Source organism: Miniopterus natalensis, chromosome 13 (genome assembly GCF_054644295.1).
Source record: "Miniopterus natalensis isolate mMinNat1 chromosome 13, mMinNat1.hap1, whole genome shotgun sequence".
Classification (NCBI taxonomy): Eukaryota; Metazoa; Chordata; class Mammalia; order Chiroptera; family Miniopteridae; genus Miniopterus; species Miniopterus natalensis.
The window spans coordinates 53,774,401-53,795,770 of NC_142093.1; the positions used below are offsets into that span (position 1 = coordinate 53,774,401).

A 21,370-nucleotide genomic window follows, 5' to 3' on the forward strand; every position below is an offset into this window, starting at 1 on the left:
GCCTCGGGAGCGGGGACTGCAGCCTGGAGCGCCGCGCCCACCCCCGGGGCCGCCAGCCCCGCCCCGGCCCGGCCTGCGCCGCTTGTTTACGCCCCGGCGCAGCCTAGCCCGACCCTGGGCCCGCCCCTACACGTCGCCCATTGGCGGAGGGGGCGCCGAGGCCGGCGCCGATTGGCCGGCGGAGGCAGAGGTAGGCTGCGCGGGGGCCGAGAGGGGCAGCGGGCGATGGCGGCAGCGGCGGCGGCGGGGCGGCTGGGCTGGTTGCTGGCTGCGCTCTGCCTGGGCCACGCCGATGGGAAAGCGGCTCAGGGCCCGCGAGTGCTGGGCATCTGCCTAGAGCAGGCTGGGGCCGCGAGCGCGGCGTGGGCGCGCGAAGGGGAGGTGTCGGCCGTTTCTGAAGCTACCTTCCGCTTGCGCCTCTTTGGCTCGGGCTTCGCGAACAGCTCCTGGTCCTGGGCGGCCCCCGAGGGGGCTGGCTGTCCCGAGGGCGGGCCGACTGCGGCGCCCGGGGCGGCGGCGGCCCCGACGGACGAGTGGAGCGCGCTGCTACGCCTGCGCGCCGAGGCCGAACACCCGCACTCGGCACTGCTGGCTGTTCGCGGGGAGCCGGGCGGCGCGGCTGCCCGGGAGACAGTGGCTGCGGCCCCCGAGGGAGAGTGGCGAGCGCTGCTGCGCCTGCGCGCCGAGGCTGTGCGTGCGGAGCCGAGCGTCGCGGCGTCCTCCCAGGAGGCGGTGCCGCCCTGGGCACTTGGCCTGGGGGCGGCGGGGCTGCTGGCGTTGGCAGCGCTGGCACGGGGCCTGCAACTGAGCGCGCTGGCGTTGGCACCCGCTGAGGTGCAGGTGCTGCGGGAGAACGGGTCGGAGGCGGAGCGCGCGGCGGCGCGGCGCCTGGAGCCGGCGCGGCGCTGGGCCAGCTGCGCCCTTGGCGCGCTGCTGCTTCTAGCCTGCCTGGCACAGGCGGCGCTGGCGGTGCTGCTGTACCGCGCGGCCGGCCAGCGCGCGGTGCCCGCCGTACTGGGCAGCGCGGGGCTCGCGTTCCTGGTGGCCGAGGTGCTGCCGGCCGCCGTGAGCGGGCGCTGGACGCTCGCGCTGGCCCCGCGCGCTCTGGCGCTCAGCCGTCTGGCCGTGCTCCTCACCCTGCCAGTAGCCTTTCCCGTGGGGCAGCTGCTGGAGCTGGCGGCGCGACCCGGGCGGCTGCGGGAGCGCGTGCTGGAGCTGGCACGAGGCGGCGGCGACCCCTACAGCGACCTCAGCAAGGGCGTGCTGCGCTACCGGACGGTGGAGGAGGTGCTCACGCCGCTTGAGGACTGCTTCATGCTAGACGCCAGCACCGTGCTGGACTTTGGCGTCCTGGCCAGCATCATGCAGAGCGGCCACACGCGCATCCCCGTGTACGAGGAGGAGCGCTCCAATATCGTGGACATGCTCTACCTCAAGGACTTGGCCTTCGTGGACCCCGAGGACTGCACGCCGCTCAGCACCATCACCCGCTTCTACAACCATCCGCTCCACTTTGTCTTCAATGACACCAAGCTCGACGCCGTTTTGGAGGAGTTTAAGCGAGGTAACGTCCGGGAATCGCGGAGGGGACCCAAAGGTCTTCTCTCTCCCCTAGAAAAGGGGTAAGGGATTATGGAAGCCTTGGGGAGAGGTTCCCAGCCCTGTGCAGGGCAATGAGACCTCAAAGTGCCTTCTTAAAGATGATGGTCTTGCATCTCTGATCTTCTGAAATATCATTTAAAGGCTACCGTTCAGAGGGTGAAGATGCTATAGACAGCAGACCACCCCTTTTCCTGGTAGGCCCCCAGTTCGGGGAGGTATGCCCACTAGGCTCCAACCCCCAGCTCTTTACCTCTGCAGATCATTTTTATGGGCTTTGGCTTTGTAGCACATCCAAACTCTTGGATAGAAACTTAAAAAAAAAAAAAAAGGTAGGAAAAATTAGTTTCCAGACACCTGGACAGTATTATCTGCCTGCATATACAGGCACATCTCAGAGATACTGCGGGTTTGGTTCCAGACTGCTGCAATAAAGCGAGTCTTAATCTTTTCGCTGGTGGAGGGTCTTGCCTTCAGTTTGTAAAAAACTCAACACCTGTGAAGAGCAATGAAACAAGGGATGCCTGTAAATGTCAAAATAGCCCTGCCTGTGATGTTTCTAGGTCATCATTGTTAAGGTAACTGATGGGCTGCTGCCTTCCTGATTACAGAAAAGGAGTGATTGGCATATACTTTTCTGCAGGTGTGGATAACATTTTGATTTTGATTTTGCCCAAAGCAACTTTATGGATACTGATTTAGTCTCCCCTTCATCTGTCTTTAGAAAATTTTCCCTTTTCTAACCCTGAGTAAGGTCTCTCAAGTTCTCCCTTAACTACACATTTCACCCTCTTTCACCTTGATGTATCTGAGCAACTCTAAGGTTGCAGGTAAAAACCAAGACCTACCCTCCAAGTGTGAAGGTGTGGGCTGCTCTGCAGTCCTCTCCATGGCCAGGCTTGGGTGTGCTCCTTAGAGCTAGGCTGCTCCTTGGCCACCAGCCATGCTTCCCTTACCTGAACTCCTGCAGAATGGGCACAGGGGACACCCCAGCATTCTGGGTGGACTTGATCCTAAAGGCTGCATAATGTGAGGCTGGGAAGTGAGCAAAGCCCCCTGATCTTCTTGCAGCTGTGAGGTTTCCTGCCATGGCCAGTCTGGGAGGTGCTCTGTGAGCCCCTGACTATCAGGGCAGGAAGGCAGGGCTTTGTGGTAATGACGATGTTATTCCTGCGTTAGCATGGCTAGATAGTAGTGGGCGCTCAAGTGCACCATCGCCTTTCATCCTTGCCTGGGTGTTGCATAGTCAGGCAGTTACTGCTACTACTGTGCCTCCAGTTGGGCAGGAGGGTTTGATGGGTAGCTCCGACTGCTCTGCTAGAGAATCTCATGGGTGCTCCTGGCTGTCTTCCCAGAAAGTGGCCATGCAGCCCCTCTCAGGGGAGGGAAGCCCAGGGTAGGGGCCAGACAAAACCTCCTGGTGGTAAGTATTCCGTCTAGGCCACTGTAGTCTATGAGGTGGCCCTGGAGTCAGCTGGGAGGGTTTATTCCATCCTGCCCCTGCTGCCTCCCAGCTTGAGACCCTGGGGAGGCTGGACTTGACACCAGGGTGGTACCTGTGAGCAGAGCATCTCGCCATGACTGGTGTGGTTACCAGTGTATGGGTGGTGGGGGGTGCAGAGGAGAGAGGGTGGCAGGCTGAACAGGGCCTGGAGAGGAGACCCAAGAGGGCATTTGGAGGTGGAATTAGGAGGATTTTGTAGTTGTCTGAGGGCCTTTTGGACAAGAGGGAGAAACTGGGGATGAAGCCTGGATTGCAGAGAAGAGAGGGCGAGGGGTGGGGCAAGGAGTTTTTTTCTGGACATTGGAGTTTGTTCAGTGGCCTGAGGACAAGTCCTAAGGGGCAGGTGATGGGAAGTTGGAAGGACCCAAGTGGAGGTGAATGTCTGGTCCTAGTGTAGAAGTGGTCCCTCAACCACAGAAGGGGAGCAGAGAACCTAAGTCTGAGCAGCACAAGTATGTCCGGTGAGGGCAGCAGAGGAGAGGCTGCTGAGAGCCAGAAGTTTGGAACATCTGGAAGTGGGGGAAAGAGACCACCCATCAAGGGAAGGAAAGCGATCAGGAGAGGAGGCCAGCATTGTGTGGTCTAGATCCAGCAAGCAGGGTTCCCTTGACCTTTGCACAAGTGGATGGGGTGCCATGGTGTGGGGCGATGGACAGAGTAAGTGGGGCATGAGAGGTATGACAGGTAATGAAGAGCCTTCTGGGAGGTGTGGCTACAGAGCAAAAGCCAGAGAACAGTGGCTGGGAGAGGGTGGCCGGGGATTAAGATGGGTGAGTCAAGTTGGTTTAGGGTTAGGTATTGTTGGAAAGGAGCCAGTAGAGAGGGTCGGCTACAGTGCAGGCCACTCCTGTGCTGGGTGGAGAGCTAAGCAGGTTTCATGCAGCCTGATGCTGACCCTGTAGCTGCCTACTAACAACTACTACTACTAGTAGAAGGTGATGGGGGTGATTTGCAACCTGGAGGTTGAGTGGGGAGTGCTTCCCTCCTCTGCCTTCCTCCTATGGTGAGGGCCATTCTCAGGGCAGAATGACCACATCTTTTCTGTGACATCCTGGAGCTTTTTCTGCTTCTTGCACAGTGCAATTCTTTGGTGGGTAATCTTTATTTTTCTTCATTAAAGTCCTTTTTAGCCTAGCCCCTTTCTTCATTCTGCTTATGAACAAAGGGCATATTGGAGCCTTCATGGCGCCTGAGGCTTCAGAGGTTGGTTCCCGTCCCACCTCTCTGCCAGGCATGTGAGGTGGTGGTGCCTCTGAATTTCCTGAAGCCGGAGTCCCTGGCATCTTGGCAGTTACCATTTCAGCCCCTGTTACTGTCCTGCTTCCAGAGCCCTATCTCTCTGGGACTTTATAGTCTGAGAGAGTCACCTTCCCCAGTGAGGAGCCTTAAGTCAGTGTGCGGACTTTAGGTGACACTGATTATTTTGTGCAGAACATTACCAGGAAGAGTGAGTACTTTGGAGCTGTAGTAAATAACATGGATTTCCTTTAAAGCCATCAACCCCTGCCTGCCTTGTCAACCCCCAAGGATCAGCCAGGGGAGGGTTTAAGATAGGTGAGTGTGTCAGTTTCTGCTTTAAAGCACCTTAGTTCATTGTCAGAAGCCACAGCTCTGAAGAGTCAGACTTGCCATGACAGATTCAAATAGTGGCTTTAAAGACAAAAGAGGGGCCTGGCAGGCGTGGCTCTGTGGTTGGTCGTTGACCTATGATCCAGGAGATCATGGTTCGATTCCCAGTCAGGGCACATGCTGAGGTTTGGGCTCAATCCCCAATGGGGGTGCGCAGGAGGCAGCCGATCAGTGACTCTCTCATCATTGATGTTTTTCTCTCTCTCTTTCCCTCTCCTTTCCTCTCTCTGAAATCAATAAAAACGTATTTTAAAATAAAATAAAAAGAGGAAAGGCAGAGGAATTTAAACTCCAATTGCTTTTTTAAGAATATCTTAGTAGAAACTAGGCATTCCGAAGAGTCCCCAAGCATTCATATAATTTATGAGTACTCTTGTACCTGTTAACTAGCTAAAATTAAACTGTAGATCTTTTCAGGGCTTTCTGGTCTATGTTGGTGAAACGTGCCATCTGCTCCTTGCTTATAGCTCTTGCACTGGGCCAGGGCTTGTGTCCGGTTTTGCAGTTGGCCAGCAGGGCCCATATTTTCAGAGCGTTTTATTCTCTCAAATGAAAAAAAAAACTCAACCCCTCCAACTGCCCTTTCTCTGTGTACTTCTGCTGCTTCCTCACGGTTGCCTTCTGGACCCCCTCAAATGTTGTCTTGAGATGAAATCACATGGCCATTGTTTTAGGGGATCTTCCATGTGGCAGGTCACTGAGAAACTTGTGCCTGTTTTGTAGAAATTTGTGGGCAAAGAAAAAGTTATTCTATTCTGCCGGTATCCTGCCAAAACGAGTGGCTTCGTGGGAGAAGGGAGCTGAGATGGGTCCTCTGTGCTCTTAGATGGCCATCGAGAGCCTGGGATCTGGTTCCAGAATCTGAGAAGGCTGCTGGCCAGAGTTGTGAGTCTTGCTTTCCTGATCCGGCTTGACAGATTGGTATCACATGGCAGGGCCACCGTGGCCCTTGTAGAAATGGCGCCTGTCTAGTGGTGTGAGCCATTCCCACCACAAATACCAAGAGGTAGAGAGCACCTCAAAATGCTGCCGTCCCTATTCAATGCCCGTCTCAGTAGGAATGAGCAGATTGTTCTCCTGGCCTTTTTCTCTGAAAAGGGTAAGATAACGTAATGTAGTTATTTCTACCTTTAATTACTCAACATATTAGAGCATCTTCAAGATGAAAAAGAAATGCTTTCTTTACTTTAGAAGGGCCTGTGGGAGTCACCCGAGGGGAGAGTCTTCTCAGACTCAGTCTGTTCTCAGTGGAAGCCAGCGGAGCATGGTGGTGAAGGGAGTGGATTCGGGAGCCAGCTGCTAGAGTACGAATCCTGGTTTTGCACTTGGATGGGCTACCGAACCTCCCTGGGCCTCATTTTCTCTGTAAACTGTAAATGGGAATAATAGTACTCTGTGCCTCAGAGAGTTGTTGGAGGGCTTGGTAAGTTAATAAACGAGTAAAGCCCTTGGCGACCAGCACACAGTAAACGTTAAATCCTGCTCCTTCACCTGTCTGCAGTCAGGCTGTGCCCCACAATTGGTGGCATCTCAGGTTTGAGGAGACTCAGTAAGTGTTATCTTTCTATTCTTTTACAGCCTCATTCCTTTCTTAATCATCCTGCTAGTGGTTTACTACTACTGATAATACAGTAATAGCTTTTGATCAAGTCTTGACATTTGCATTTCATCTAACTTTGGAGCAGAGGTCTTCCTATACCTGACTGTTGGGGGTGAGGTGGGGCACGGATGCTGGAGAAATGGGGTGAGCATGCCGAATAGAGTTCCACAGAGTGTGTTTCTAAACTCACCGCATAGAATTGTGGTTAAACCGGAGGTGTGTAAAGGGTGATTCACACAAAGAAAAGAACTTGACTTCTTGCTTTACCAAAAGATTCTTGAAGCAAGTATCCTCGTACATGCAGGACCAGGCCAGCTTTCCCCTTGGCCTTTTTTACTAATAACAGAGAAGGGCACGGTTGAGATGAGTCTGCTCTCAGGTCCGGGACCTGCACAGCCCAGTTGCCACCACCCATGTGTGGCTACTGAGCTCTTGAAAGGTACTGCCTAGTCTGAACTGAGATGCGTTGTAGGTGTAAACATACATCTGATTTCAAAGACTTGGCACAAAAAAGTAAAACGTCTATTAATGAGTTTATATTGATTGCATGTCAAAGTGATATTTTAGTTATATTGAGTTGTTACAGTATATTGTCAATTCATTTCACCTGTTTTTTTAAAAAAATTTTTAAAACTTTTATTTATTTATTTTTAAATATATCTTCATTGATTTCAGAGAGAGGAAAGGAGAGGGGGAGAGAGAGATAGAAACATCAATGATGAGAAAGTCATTGATCGGCTGCAGCCCACAACCCGGGCATGTGCCCTGACCTGGAATCGAACCCTGATCGCCTGGATCCTAGGTCGACACTTAACCACTGAGCCACGCCCTACCGGGCGTTTTTTTAAAATTTTTAAAAAGTTTATCTTTATTGTTGAAAGTATTACAGATGTGCCCCCTCTTGACCTTTCCACCCCTCTCCTGCCCCCTCCCCAGGTCTTCCCCGTACTGTTGTCTATCCATGGGCTGTGCATGTATCATATAAATTCATTGGTTAATCTCTCCCCCACCCCTTTCTTTCTGAAATACATCAGTCTGTTGCATGTTTCAATATCTTTGGATCTTTTTTGTTCATCAGTTTATTTTGTTCATTAGATTCCACATATAAGTGAGATCCTGTGATACTGTGTTTCTCTGATTGGCTTATTTCACTTAGCATAATACTCTTCAGGTTCCTCCATGCTGCCCCAAAGGGTAAGAGATCCTTTTTTACAGCTGCATAGTCTTCCATTGTGTAAATGTACCACTGTTTTTTAATCCATTCATCTACTGATAGGCACTTGGGCTGTTTCCAGATCTTACTCTGCTATGAACATAGGGGTGCATATAGTCTACTGATTGGTGTTTCTGGCTTCTTAGGATATATTCCTAGAAGTGGGATCACTGGGTCAAATGGCAGTTCCATTTTTAATTTTTTTGAGGAAACTCCACACTGTTTTCCATAGTGGTTATACTCATCTGCATTCCCACCAACAGTGTACTATGGTTCTTTTTTCTCCACATCCTCACCAGCACTTGTTGTTTGTTGATTTATTAATGGTAACTTTCTGACAGATGTGAGGTGATACCTCATGGTAGTTTTAATTTGCATCTCTCTGATGATTAGTGATGTTGAACATTTTACATTTTTTCAGGGTCTCTTGGCCATTTATATGTCCTCTTTGGAGAAGTGTCTATTCAGGTCCTTTGCCCTTTTTTTTTCTTTTAATTCTCACCTGAGGTTCTTTTTTCCATTGCTTTTCAGCGAGAGTAGAGGGAAGAGAGAGAGAGATAGAAACATTGATGTGAGAGATACATTGATTGGTTGCCTCGTGCACGCACCCCCAACCTGGGCTGGGGTTGAGCCTGCAACCGAGGTATTGCCCTTAGTTGGAATTGAACCTGGGACCCTTCGGTCTGCAGGCTGACCCTCTAACCACTGAGCTAAACTGAGTAGGGCCTTTTGCTCATTTTTTAATTGGATTGTTTGTCTTCCTTTTGTTGAATTAGTATGAGTGCTTTATGTATGTTGGAAATTAACCCCTTATCAGTTGTATCATTGGCAAATATGTTCTCCCATACAGTGGGCCCCCTTTTCATTTTGATGTTGATTTCTTTTGCTGTGCAGAAGCTTTTTATTTTGATGTAGTCCCATTTGTTTATTTTTCCCTTTGTTTCTCTTGCCCTAGGAGATGTATCTGAAAAGTTTGCTATATGAGATGTCTGATATTTTGCTGCCTACATTTTCTTCTAGGATTTTTATGGTTTCATGACTTACATTTAAGTCTTTTACCCATTTTGAGTTTATTCTTGTGTATAGTGTAAGTTGGTCGTCTAGTTTCATTTTTTTGCATGTACCTGTCCAGTTATTTCAACACCAGTTATTGAAGAGACTGCCTTTACTCCATTGTATGCTCTTGCCTCCGTTGTCAAATATTAATTGAGCTTAGTGGCTTGGGTCGATTTCTGGGTTCTCTGTTCTGTTCCATTGATCTATATGCCTGTTTTTGTGCCAGTACCAGACTGTTTTGATTGCAGTGGCTTTGTGGTACAGTTTGATATCTAGTATTGTGATCCCTCCTATTAATGTGTTTACACAAATTGATTGCATGTCAGAGTGATATTTTAGCTATATTGAGGTATTACAATATGTTATCAATTCATTTCACCTGGGCTTTTTTTTTTTTTTTTTTTTAATACAGCTACTCAGAAATTTGAAAATACATATGTGGTGTGCATTGTGTTTCTCTTGTGCAGGTACAAAACTTTATAGATGAAGAGCACTTAGCTGAGGCAGAGTAAATTCCTGAAGTTTCCCCAACGTGCCCCAACACTCAGAAGTGTGGATTTTTTTCAAGCTTACATTTTCTCATTAAACAAACAAATAGGAAGATAACCAAGAAAGACACAAGAGGAAGGGGAAAGTTCCCAGCTGCTGTTCTTCTTCCCACAGAGATCCCCTGGATCACCTTCATAGACCTCATCTTCTGGAAATAAAGGACAGCTTTCAGAATTGGGAAAACTGCCCTAGGACAGTCAGACTGGAGGCCTCTCTCGGTTCCCCCACTTAGATGGTCCAGGGAGCCTGCTTTTCTGGAGTTGGTGCCTTGTGTCCGTAGTCTGTCTGATACATGCACATCTAAGCCACATTCACAGCTTAGAGCCACACAGACTGGGGCTGAGTCCAGCTTGGCCGCTGCCTGGGTCGCCTTGTGTGGGCAAACACAGTGTCTGGGGTTCAGGCTCCTTGCATGTGAGGTGAGGCCAGTCCTCATGAGCATGTTAAGAATCTTCAGTCAGAACCCAGAAAAGTTGCGCCCTGTGCTTGGTGGTCATAGGAACATAAACATTAGCATTTGTCCTTTTGGTGGGTTTGTGCAGGGTGGGACCTAGAAATGTGGGAGCCTCTGGCACCCTGTAATGGGCATGTCCCTCCCCCAGGGAAGTCCCACCTGGCCATCGTACAGAAGGTAAACAATGAGGGTGAAGGTGACCCCTTCTACGAGGTCCTGGGCCTGGTCACCCTGGAGGACGTCATTGAGGAGGTCATCAAGTCTGAGATCCTGGACGAGTCTGGGGACTACCGTGAGTCTTGCCTCCTGGCAGTTTTCTGGCTCAGCTGGTCTTTCAGGGTCACTGAGATGTGTCTCAGTTTCATGGGATGACGAGTCTCCATTGTTTCCCCTGTGGACCAGTGTTGCCCCCTTACAGGAGGGCCCACTCCTGCACCTGGATGCAGAGCTGTGGTGGCCCATCCATCCGTGGCCTTGCAGTTGCAGCGCTTGCTTGGGGCTCCGCTAGTTTCCTCCATCACTGAGGGGTCTCTGCCCTTAATGGGCATTTCCCAGACTCACTCCTCACACCTTTCACTTTTCTTGTGGTTTGTAGAGAAGTGTCTCCTCGAACCCATTCTTTACTAAGAAGATCTTCCCAAAACCTGTCCTTGGTGCCCGTTATGTCCCTGGGTTATGTCTTAGAAGCATCTGCTTCTTAGGATGGTGGCTGGGGTCTGCAGGGTGGACATGTGCTCGATGACTAGGACGTAGTGCCACCCACCCGTGTGTGCTTTCAGGTGAACTGCTTTGCCCCATGCATGTGTCCCACAATGCAGCATCTTTAGTTTCATTCCTCAGACTACCCCAGGCACAGGGCCTCTAGGTTAGCCGGCACTGTGTAGCACCAGGGAGCCTCCAAGGCCTGCTTTCTGGTGAGTGGTCTAATGACCACAGGTTCCTGTCACTATGCTGCTGCTTTCTGTCATGTCAGCATTATCTTCTCCCAACTCCAAGGAGATGTACAGTCTCTTCTGGTACTTTCTCGGGGTGTAGCTGCAATGTGGGCCACTGCCCCTCTGTTCTTGGGTACCAGGTTTACTGTGGTGGGAATGACAGCCGGGCACCATCCAAGAAGCCAAGGATGTGTCCCTGGGCCTCCTGAGGTGTCTCCCAAGAGCCTCCAGGCTTGTGGAGGGGGTGCGGGCAACATGCCCTTTGGTTTAGTCATGTTGACAGAGGGCTGCTGGTGCCTAAGCCGCCTTCTGCTCACCATCCCAGGAGACACCACAGTGAGGAAGAAGCCTGCTTCTCTTAATGCCCCTCCCAGGCGGAAAGAGGAATTCTCCTTGTTCAAGGTGTCCGACGATGAGTATAAAGTGAAAATCTCGCCCCAGCTGCTCTTGGCCACCCAGCGCTTCCTTTCCCGAGGTGAGGGTGAAGGATGGGCCTTGTTCGCACTCTTGCTTACCCTCCAGTAGGTCAGGAGACTGCCCCCCCAGGCAGACACTGACTGCTCCCATCCCCAGAAAGCAGGGGAGTGTCCAGGAGAACCTCTCTGCTTCTCCCGGCTGCTCTGTCAGCAGAGACTCTTCTGGACACTCTCAGGTCCCCTGAGGGGGCAGCTCCTCTGCCAAACGACCAAAAGCCAGGGCCAGGCTGGTGCCACCTGTGGTGAGCCTCAGCCAGGAAGCCTTGGCTGGTGGTTTGCGTGGCTGTCCAGCCTTCTTGTGTTGGGGAGGGGACTCGGCTCAAGGGCTAGCCAGGAGATTCCAGGTGGGCAGCAGGCGTCGGTGTGGTTACGCAGGCCGCTCAGGGCCCAGCGGACACTGTCTCTTCTCTCTGCCGTGGGCAGAGGTGGATGTGTTCAGCCCATTGCGAATCTCCGAGAAGGTCCTGCTGCACCTGCTGAGGCACCCCAGCGTCAACCAGGAGGTGAGGTTTGACGAGAGCAACCGCCTGGCTGCACACCATTACCTGTACCAGCGCAGCCAGCCGGTGGACTACTTCATCCTCATCTTGCAGGTAACCAGGAGCCTGGGCCAGGCCCCGCCTGATCGGAAAGCAGGGAAGGGTCCGAGAGAGGGAGGCACATTTAGGTGCACCCCTGTGTAATCAGAGTGGGTGCTTTCTGCCTGTGCTTCCTCCTGGCAGAAAGCATAATGTGTGTGCATCTGTTTCTCTCCACCTCCCAGGGCAGGGTTGAGGTGGAGATCGGGAAGGAAGGCCTGAAGTTCGAGAACGGGGCCTTCACCTACTATGGCGTGTCTGCCCTGACAGCGCCATCCTCCGGTGAGCTGCAGCCCCTCCTGAGTGAGGGCTGGGCTGGCGCGGGGCTCTCCCTCTGCTGTGGCTGGGGGCCCCAGGGCCAGGATTCTCTCCTTTCCTTCCTCCAGCGCTTGGCCTTCTACAAGGTGGTCTGCTTTAGGACATGCTGGATTTTCTGCTCTCAGGGTTGTGCAGTGGGAAGAGGCAGCATTTTTTTAGTGCTTGTCTTGGCTGCTCATTCCCATCTCTGTAAAACCTTTCCCTGGAAGAAGCATGTTTGCTAACTCTCCAAAATTCCTGCCATAATCCTCCCCAGAGTAATTGTGGGATGGGTCTTATAGGCTGTGCATCTATCCCTGCCAGGGTGGGGCTGCCCAGCTCCCAGCATGGCTTCCCCATCACTGATTGTTCCTCTCGCTAGTTCACCATTCCCCAGTGTCCTCGCTCCAGTGCCTCCGCCATGACCTGCAGCCCGAGCCAGCTGACGGCACCTGCTTGTCCACATACTGTCCTGACTACACCGTGAGGGCCCTCTCTGACCTGCAGTTCATCAAGGTTTGGACTGCTCATTGGTGCTGGGTTCTAACCAGCTTTGTGTCCCCAAAGGGCTAAACCACCTGGCTACCAGCTTGTGTGAATTGAGAGTAAATTCCAGTAGAGTTGGTCTGAGATGCCCCAGAGCAAACCTTGAACTTGCTCTGCAGGATGATGGCCTTGGCTCCCCAGAGGCCCCCTCTGACCACTGCTGATCTGGTCTTGTTTCTGGACCTAGGCAACCAGTTTCCTTCTGCAATCTTAAAGATACTTTGCTAGATTGCCCTTAGCCAGCCTACGGTTCTTTGTTTGCATCCTGCCCAGTGTAACTCCCACCAGGTTTGGGTGCTTGTGGGCAGGAGGGGTGCTATGACCATGTGCTTCACCTGCCCAGTAATGCATTCTGTCCTCCAGGTCACACGGCTACAGTACCTCAATGCACTCCTGGCTACCCGAGCCCAGAACCTGCCACCGTCCCCTGAGAACTTGGATCTCCAGGTCATCCCAGGCAGCCAGACTAGGCTCCTCAGCGACAGGACAGCCGCAGAGGCAGGTGAGCCCTGGGTGGCCACATCCCGCATGTCGGAAGGCGTGTACTCTTCTGGGTCCGTGCTCCTGCACACACAGACGTGCTGTCTCCACCCTCACTCTGCCCTGCATTCTTCTTTCTCCCATCCTTTTCCCCAGCCTCTCTTCTTGCTGTTCTTAATAGCTCAGATGATACTGAGCTATGCAGATCAGCAGGCACTTGAGCATATGAAGTCAACATTTTTTCTCGAGTCTGTTAGGATAGCTGACTTAATTAGAGAATAGTTGTTAAATGGGAATAAGCTCAAGTACAGACATGGCCGTTTAGGATTAGGGTTAAATCACCCAGAAAAGGAAGATTTGGGTCACTAGTGGGCCCAGCTCAGAAGGTGGATGGCTGGTGGGCATCATCCCAGCTAGAAAGGGTCCTGTGGCCTGTGGTTAGGTGATGCTCATGTTTAAAGCCTGCCCTGGGTTCTGCTGTGCGCGGAAGCTTGTGTGAGAAGGTGCAGATTTTGTGATGTGAGGTGGCAGACCCTACCCTCCGGGTAAGGGGAGCCTGTGGAACGCGGGCTCTGAGGAGTGGTCAGCATCCGGGAACCTCCTTGTCCTTGTTAATGAGGAAGGTTCCTTTCCTCTGACAGCTCCTCCTAGGCTGGGGTCAGAGATACTCCAGGGTTTGGTCTTCCTGGAGAAGTGTGCGGGGTTCCCCGGGAGGCCTAGGGAAGAGATGCCAGCCTCTGCCTGACTTGCCCCTGCAGTGGGAACACAGCTCTGGGTGAACCTCACTCTGCTGGGCACTGTGCTTAGTGCTTTCCTGGTCCTGCCTCATCTAAGACCACTTCCCTGAAGTTTGAGAGGGGTAGTTCTTATGCCCATTTTCCAGATGAATGCTTGGAGGCAGAGGCAGGCTCAGGCCTGTTTTGGAGCCTGTGTGTATCCTTGGCTTCTGGGCTGTGGTGCCTCATGGGGAACAGCTCTGCTTACTCAGACCCATGCTTGAGAACACAGATGTGTACCTGTAGTAGAAAGGTACTTTCTGAGAGGTGATACACAGGTGCAAGGGACAGAGAACCCCACGCTGGGCCATGTTGCTGGCTTAGCCCAGTGCACCATCTCTGGGTGTTGGGAAAAGGGGGCCCCGAGTGTGGTGCACTGCTTCAGTCCTGCATGTGGGCTGCCCTAACCCCAACCCTTCCAAATGAACAACAATGCCACCTTCTGGGTCTGGTGACATTCCATTTGATTTTGTGACATCCCCTGTTCACACCGTCACACTACACTTGGGTCTCAGGAGCCAAGACGTTTTTTATGGAAGCCTTCTGGCTTTGGTTTCTTGCATGGGAGCCTTTCCTGGCTCCATCTGCTGCTCAGACTGCGTGTGTCACATTCAGGGTACAGACTTAGGTATAAGAATGATGGTTTTCTCTGCATTTCATCCTTGACCAGATACCCAGAGGTTTTTAAAATCTTCTTTTGGCTTCAGCCCCTCATTGGTCAGTCCACTAAGGGAGTGATTTATAATGACTCTGTGAGTCATTTCCCCTTTGTGACCGATTGCTATCCCGTTCTGCAGTCAAAAAGTGGGCTATTTCCTCCTAAATGCCACTGACACTTGCCCCTGTGAGGCTCGCCCACTGTCTTTCTGCTCCTGGCCTTGGCTCTCTGGCATCTCACTGCAGTCTCTGTCACCCTGGAGGGCTGACTGTCACTCCACGTGTGGAAGTGTCATGGTGCACTCCTTCAGTAGTGTAGGTTGGGACCACTCCCACGTGACTTTGGCACTGGATTCCCTGGCAGAGAACATGCTTAGAAGGCACGATGATTTTTGACTGCCTACAGCAGGGTTGGCAAAGTGGACAAAGGGCTGGAACTGGCCCACTGGCTATTTTTGTTTTATTTTTTTTAAATCCTCACCCAAAGATATTTTTTCCAATGCTTTTCAGAAAGAGAAGACAGAAAGGGAGGGAGGGAGGGAGGGAGGGACGGAGACAGAGACAGACAGACAGATATCGATGTGAGAGAGACACATTGATTGGGTGCCTCCCACATGTACCCCGACTGGGGCTGGGGTTCAAGCCTGCAACTGAGGTACATGCCCTTGGCTGGAATTGAACCCAAAACCCTTCAGTCCACAGGCCAACACTCTAACCACTGACCCAAACTGGCTAGGGCATGCTGTCCTTACAAATAAAGTTGTTTTTGTTTTTGTTTTTAAAATACATTTTTAATGATTTGAGAGAGAGAGAGGGAGAGGGAGAGAGAGAAGGGAACATGCTTGGCTGCCTCCTGCACAACCCCTGCTGGGGATTGAGCCCACAACCTGGGCATGTACCCTGACTGGGAATCTAATTGGTGACCTCTTGGTGCATGGGACAATGCTCAACCAACTGAGCCACACTGGCCAGGGTGTAAATAAAGTTTTATTGGGACCCACCTGTTTGTTCACAGATTGTATGTGGCTGCCTTTGAGCTACAGTAGTGGAGTAAAATTGTTGCAGAGACCATGTGATGTGTAAAACCTGAAAATACTAGCCCTTTCCAGGAACAGTTTTCTGACCCCTGACTTGCTGTTTCAAATTTGGAGTAATGCCTCCACATTGAGCATTCACAGAACTAGATTTTCAAGGGGAAGTTCACTGAAGACTCCGTGTTCCCTGGCCCTCTTGTTCTGAGCAGCGGGAAACAGTGTGTGTGCCTCTGCTTTGGCTCTCTGCCCACAAGTATCGGTCTCCTCAACACTGGGGCAGGGGATCTGAGGGTTCCGCTCAATAGCTTGTCTCCTCCTCTCTCTTTCTCTCTGTTCTCTCCAGCCTGCCCAGTAGACCTTTCCCTCTTTGGCACATTTGGAAACTGCAGTTGATAATTGACTGGATTAGTGAGCATTTTTTGTTTTAAGAAAACACCCAAGGTAAATATCTTCTCTTTCCTTTCGCTTTGATTTCCTTTCCAGCCCTTTAGCTGCTGGGCGGCATTTCTCCATGGGGGTGTATGGTTCCTTCCTGTCCCTTCTTGCTACTTTTCATTTTTCTAGAAGACAGGAGGACTCATGGAATACCTGCCCAGCCTTGGAAACTAAAGCTCCCTTCTAGGGCAGGCTCCCCTTGCCCAGTGTTACGGCCTTGGCCTCCTGTGAGCGGATCCCCCAGCCCCTGCTTTCCTGCCTCAGTGATGACACCTGTCCTCAAAGTGCTGTCTTTCTGAGGTGGGGCCAGGCTGACCGTTTTCCTAACTAGTCACTCCCAGGTCTGCTTCAACACCTCCGGAGGCACCCCTGCCTGCCCTGCCCCTTCCTATCCCAAAGAGGATCGTCGCACTTTCCTATCTGTGATAGTAATTCTTTCTCTCTTTCTTCTAGGGTCCAACCACGGCGGACCCGGCCTCCCAGCGGAGGAGAGCCCTGGGCGGAACCCAGGAGTTTAACTGCTTGCCAGGCAGCCCCAGGTCTGGGGAATAGACAAGCACGTGGGGAATGGAGAGAGCCCAGCCATGGAGTAGCTTCCTGCCAGCCTGTTCTCATCCCCTCTAGGCCACGTTTTAGATGGCCCTTGTAGATGTGGCCCTGAGCTGTTCTCAGAACCAGACGTCAGTGCCGGGAGCCTTCAGCAGGTCTTGCCTCCTTTAGGAAATGGGGGTCAGTGGGGCTCAGCCCTCCAGGCCTGCTTCTGAAGGGAGTGAGGGGGACACCATCATCTCCATTGTCCGGGCCCAGCCTCCTCCCTGTGCCGGTGCAGTGTACCTGTACCTCTTCGGGCCAAGCCATGATGTGAGTGCACGATTACTGCCTTTACGTGGCCGTGACCTGTACTCACTTTGCTTCTACTCTGCCAACCTTCTGCTGCTGGCAGCACTTCCTGAGCAAACCAAGAGCACCAGTTTTGGCTGGGGGTTCAGATCCATGGCATTGGCCATGGCGAACTTTGTGGCTTCCCTGATAGTGCCATGTCTCCGCACGCCCCAGCCTGTCCTATGTGCCAAACCTGGAAGCTCGATTCCTCATGAGTCTGTGCCACTAGTCCTCCCCCTCCTGTGGAGGGGGCTGTTCTGACCCTTCCAGAGCCCTGAGCAAGTCAGCTGGCCCCCGGGGGACTGGGAAGGCCTGCTGTTCCTGCTGTGCCTCTGCCTGTACTGCTTAGAGGCCAATAACGGTATTGTCACTTTCTGTGTTTTAACGAGGTCACGTGTGAGAGGAAGGGCCCTTCTGCTGCACCTAATCCTTTCCTCATGTCAGATCCCAGGACGAGTAACCAACTGTTAGACTCGTCTCACGCCTTCCCCTCGGCTTTGGCCAGGGGTGGTGTGGCTGTGAGTGCATGGAGAGCAGTGAGGGAGGGGTCAGATAAGGACCAAGTAGATCATCGCCTTTCTTTTAAAAAAGAACATGGAATCAGAGTTTGCTGTCTCTCTCAAACATTTCAAGCTCTTTGCCTGTTTCCTGTCCCTGGCGACGGGGTAAGGCATTTGTCTTTTTCTTCCAGTTTATCTCTATTTACCGAAGCCCACAGTTCAGCTGTTTAGAAACAGGCACCACAGGGACCTAGGATCTTAGATTGGGCAGGGGAAGTGGAGGGTTTCTAGAATCTTTTTCTCAAAGGAATTTGGGTCTTTATCTGGGATCAACGGGAATGAAGGTCAAACAGTGGCCTGCTTGCTGAGAAGTCGTTCTCAAGGAATTTACTCCAAGAGCAAAATCCCATGAGAAACAGATAAGCAGGTCCTCATTATTGTCTCATTGTACTGCCGATGGGACACCCTGGGAACATAACTCTTGCTGGTTTCAGTCAGCCGGTGTGGTAAATTGCAGAACCTGTTGACCACTCTAAGTGAGGACTTACTGTACTTCACAATCATCTCTCCGGAACAGTGGTTCTTCACCTTGGCTGCACATTAGAATCACCTGGCAAATTAAGAATACGGATACCTGGGGCCCACCCCCAGGGAAGATATAATTGGTCTGAGCATCAAGATTTTAGTGTTTGAAATAATTTTAGATTCACAGAAGAGTTCCACGTATCCTTCATCTAGCTTCCCCAAATGTTAACATCGTACATCACCTCGGTACCTTTATCAGAACTGAAAGATTAATAACACTGGTACAAAAATAACTAAATTACACTTTATATGGATTTTACCCGTTTTTCCAATGTCCTTTTTCAGTTGCAGGATCCATTCCAGGGTACCAATTTGCATTTAGAGCTATTGCTTTTTTTTTTTCTAACTATTTGTTTTGAAATGACCGTCATAGGAGGTTGCGAAGATAGAGGTACCCTTCACCCTGTTTTCCTCAGTGGTTACATTTTTCTTAGTTATAATACAGTATCAAACCAGGAATCAGACACTGGGCAGTGAGGGTGTATAGTTACCTGTCATCTCGAGTGTAGCTTTGTGTAAATCACCACTACAGTCTAGACACAGCTGTCCCTTCACCATCAGGATCTCCCTCCAACTATCAGAGCCACGCCTGCGCGTCCTCCTGCCGTCCCTCATCCCTGCAACCACTGGTCTGTTTGTCATCTCTCTAATTTTGTCATTTCAAGAATGTTGTATAAATGGGGTCATATAGCATGTAACCATTTGGGATTGGCTTTTCTCAGCATATACTCTGGAGATTCATCCAGGATGCTGCGTGTGTCCACAGTTCGTCCCTTTTGGTGGTTGCCTGGTGTTCCATGGTATGCTCATTGTTCCAATTAAGGACATCTGGGTGGTTTCCAGTTTTCGACTATCCCAAATAAAGCTGCTATGAACATTCATTACAGGTTTTGGTGTAAAAGTTGGTTTCTTTCTCTGAGAGAAATGTCCAGTAATACAATCACTGGGCTATGTGGTCATTGCATGTTTCGTTTTTAAAAAGTGACAAACTTCCAGAGTGGCTGCACCGTTTTATTTACATCCCCACAAGCAACGTTTGTGAGTGATCCAGTTCCTCCAAATCCTCGCCCGTTTTTTTATTTAAGCCATTCTGGTGGGTATGGAGTGACATCTCATTGTGGTTTTCATTTGCATAGACATAATGGCTCATGTATATCTTTCCATGTGCTTACTAATTGGATTAATTTTTTTACTGTTGAGTTTTAAGAGTTCCTAATATATATTCTGAATACTAGTCCTTTGTCAAGGTTTTGGTTTATGAATAGTTTGTTTTTTTATTCTCTAAACAGGATATTTTACACAGCAAAAATTTTTAATTTTGATGAAGTACAGTTTACAGAATTTTTTTTCTTTTATGGATTATGCTTTTGGTGACATGGCTAAGAATTCTTTAACTCCTGCTAGATCCCAAAGATTGTCTCCTGTGTATTTTTCCCCGAAACTTTATATGTTTGTTTTTACATTAAGCCTGTTATCCATTTTGAGTTAATTTTTGTATAAGGTATGACACTTAGGTCAAGGTTCTTTTTTTGAAATTTGCATTTCACTGTTCGCTAACAAGATTGAGCATCTTTTTACCTGTTGATGGGCAATTCCTGTTTTCTCTTCTGGGAAATGCCTGTTACGTCTTTTGCCCTTTTTCCATTCAGTTTGTTTTTTTTCTTATTTATTCATAAGAGTTCTTTATATGTCCTGGATTCTAATCATTTGTAGGATAAATGTGTTGGGAAAAGTTCTCTGTTTGCTATAGTTTATCATTCTACTCATTGTGTCTTTTGATAAATAGCCATTTTTAATTTTTCCGCTGTCAGACTTATCAAATATTTTATTTGTGTGTGTGTCTTAAATCCTTCTCTATCCTATGGTCATAAAAATATTTTTCTGCATTATCTATCTACACGCATGCACATACACTTAAATGTCTAACCCACTAGAAATTGATATGTGTGTCCACTATTTGATTTCCTTTATTTTTCCCCAACTGGATAACCAAGTGTTAAAGCTCCACATACTGAGTAGCACATCTTTCTCCTCTCTGCAGTGCCGTCTCTCGTAAATCAGATGTAGACACGTGTACTGGCTTGGTATCCTGCAACATTACTATTTTAAAAAAATTATTTCCTCCCCCTTTTTTTTTTTTAATCCTTACCTGAGGATTTTTTTCCATTTCTTTTTAGAGAGTGGGAGGGAGAGGGGGGGGAGAGAGGAGAGAAAGAGAAATATCCATGTGAAAGAGACACATCAATTGGTTGCCTCCCGCAAGTGCTTGACTGGAGCCAGGGATTGAGCCTACAACCGAGGTACATGCCTGTGCCCTTGGCCAGAATCGAACCTGGGACCCTTCAGTCCATGAGCTGACACACTAATCACTGAGCCAAGCCAGCTAGGGCTAAAAATTATTTCTAATACTCTTATGGTGGCATCTTTAGGGTTTTCTATATATGGTATCATGTCATCTGCAAATAGTGACAGTTTTACTTCTTCCCATTTTGGATGCCTTTCATTTCTTTTTCTTGCCTAATTGCTCTGGCTAGTACTTCCAGTACTATGTTGAATAACAGTGGTAAGGTGAGAGTGAGCATCTTTGGCTTGTTTCTCATCTTAGAAGAAAAGCTGTCAGTTTTCTACCATTGAGTATGATATTAGCTGAGGGTTTGTCAGAAGTGACCTTTATTATGTGAGATACTTTCCTTCTATATCCGTTTTATTGAGTGTTTTAATCGTTAGTGAATGTTGTATCTTGTCAAATACTTTTTCTACGTCTATTAATATCATATGACTTTTATTTTGTAAATGTATTGTTTCACATTGATCAGTTTGCATGTGTTGAACCATCCTTCTGTCCCAGGAATGAACCCCCACTTGATCATGATGTATATGATCCTTTTAATGTTTTGTTGTATTTGATTTGCTAGGATTTTTGCATCTATGCTCATCAGAAATAGTGGCCTATAGTTTTCTTTTTTTGTGTTGTCCTTGCCTGGTTTTGGTATCAGGGTAATGTTGGCCTCATAAAATGAGTTAGAAAGTTTTCCCTCTTCAATTTTTTGGGAAGAATTTGAGAAGGATAGATATTAAATATTCTCTGAATGTTTGAGTAGTGGAGCCATCTGGTCCTGGGCTTTGTTTTTGGAGAAGATTTTTGATTACTGTTTCAATTTCATTACTAGTGACCGGTGTATTTAGGTTTTCCAGTTCTTCATGATTCAGTCTAGGAAGGCTATGTATTTTAAAGAATTTGTCCATTTCTTCTAAGTTATCAAATTTGGTGGTGTATAACCTTTCATAGTATTCTTGTATAATGCTTTGTATTTCCTTTATGTTCATTGTAACTTCTCTTTCATTTTGGATTTTATTGAGTCTTTTTCTTTTTTCCTTAGTCTAGCCAGAAGTTTGTCAATTTTACTCTATTTCTTTTGGTTCTCTATTTCATTTATTTTCACTCTAATTTTTATTATTTCCTTCCTTCTACTGACTTTGGGCTTCATTTGTTTTTTCTAGTTCTTTAAGGTATAATATCAGACTATTTGAGATTTTTCCTGTTTCTTGAGGTAGACCTGTCATGCTGTAAATTTCCCTTTTATT

General features: G+C 49.5%; 1 protein-coding gene across 1 annotated transcript; it reads left to right on the forward strand.

The window, feature by feature from the left end:
* Window positions 1-225: 225 nt before the first annotated feature.
* CNNM3 (cyclin and CBS domain divalent metal cation transport mediator 3) lies at window positions 226-17,952 on the forward strand. The gene is made up of 8 exons (XM_016219229.2): window positions 226-1,564; window positions 9,753-9,896; window positions 10,865-11,014; window positions 11,439-11,608; window positions 11,779-11,875; window positions 12,273-12,406; window positions 12,800-12,938; window positions 16,272-17,952. The coding sequence occupies exons 1-8, from the start codon at window positions 226-228 to the stop codon at window positions 16,334-16,336; spliced, it is 2,238 nt and encodes a 745-aa protein (XP_016074715.2). The 3' UTR covers window positions 16,337-17,952.
* Window positions 17,953-21,370: the final 3,418 nt, after the last annotated feature.

Bases quoted from the DNA above. Each gene is read 5' to 3' on its own strand.
- CNNM3 (XM_016219229.2), top strand. From the start codon at position 226: ATGGCGGCAGCGGCGGCGGCGGGGCGGCTGGGCTGGTTGCTGGCTGCG. The intron at 9,897-10,864 runs GTGAGTCTTGCC...TCACCATCCCAG, and splicing joins GGACGAGTCTGGGGACTACC to GAGACACCACAGTGAGGAAG. The intron at 12,407-12,799 runs GTTTGGACTGCT...TCTGTCCTCCAG, and splicing joins CTGACCTGCAGTTCATCAAG to GTCACACGGCTACAGTACCT.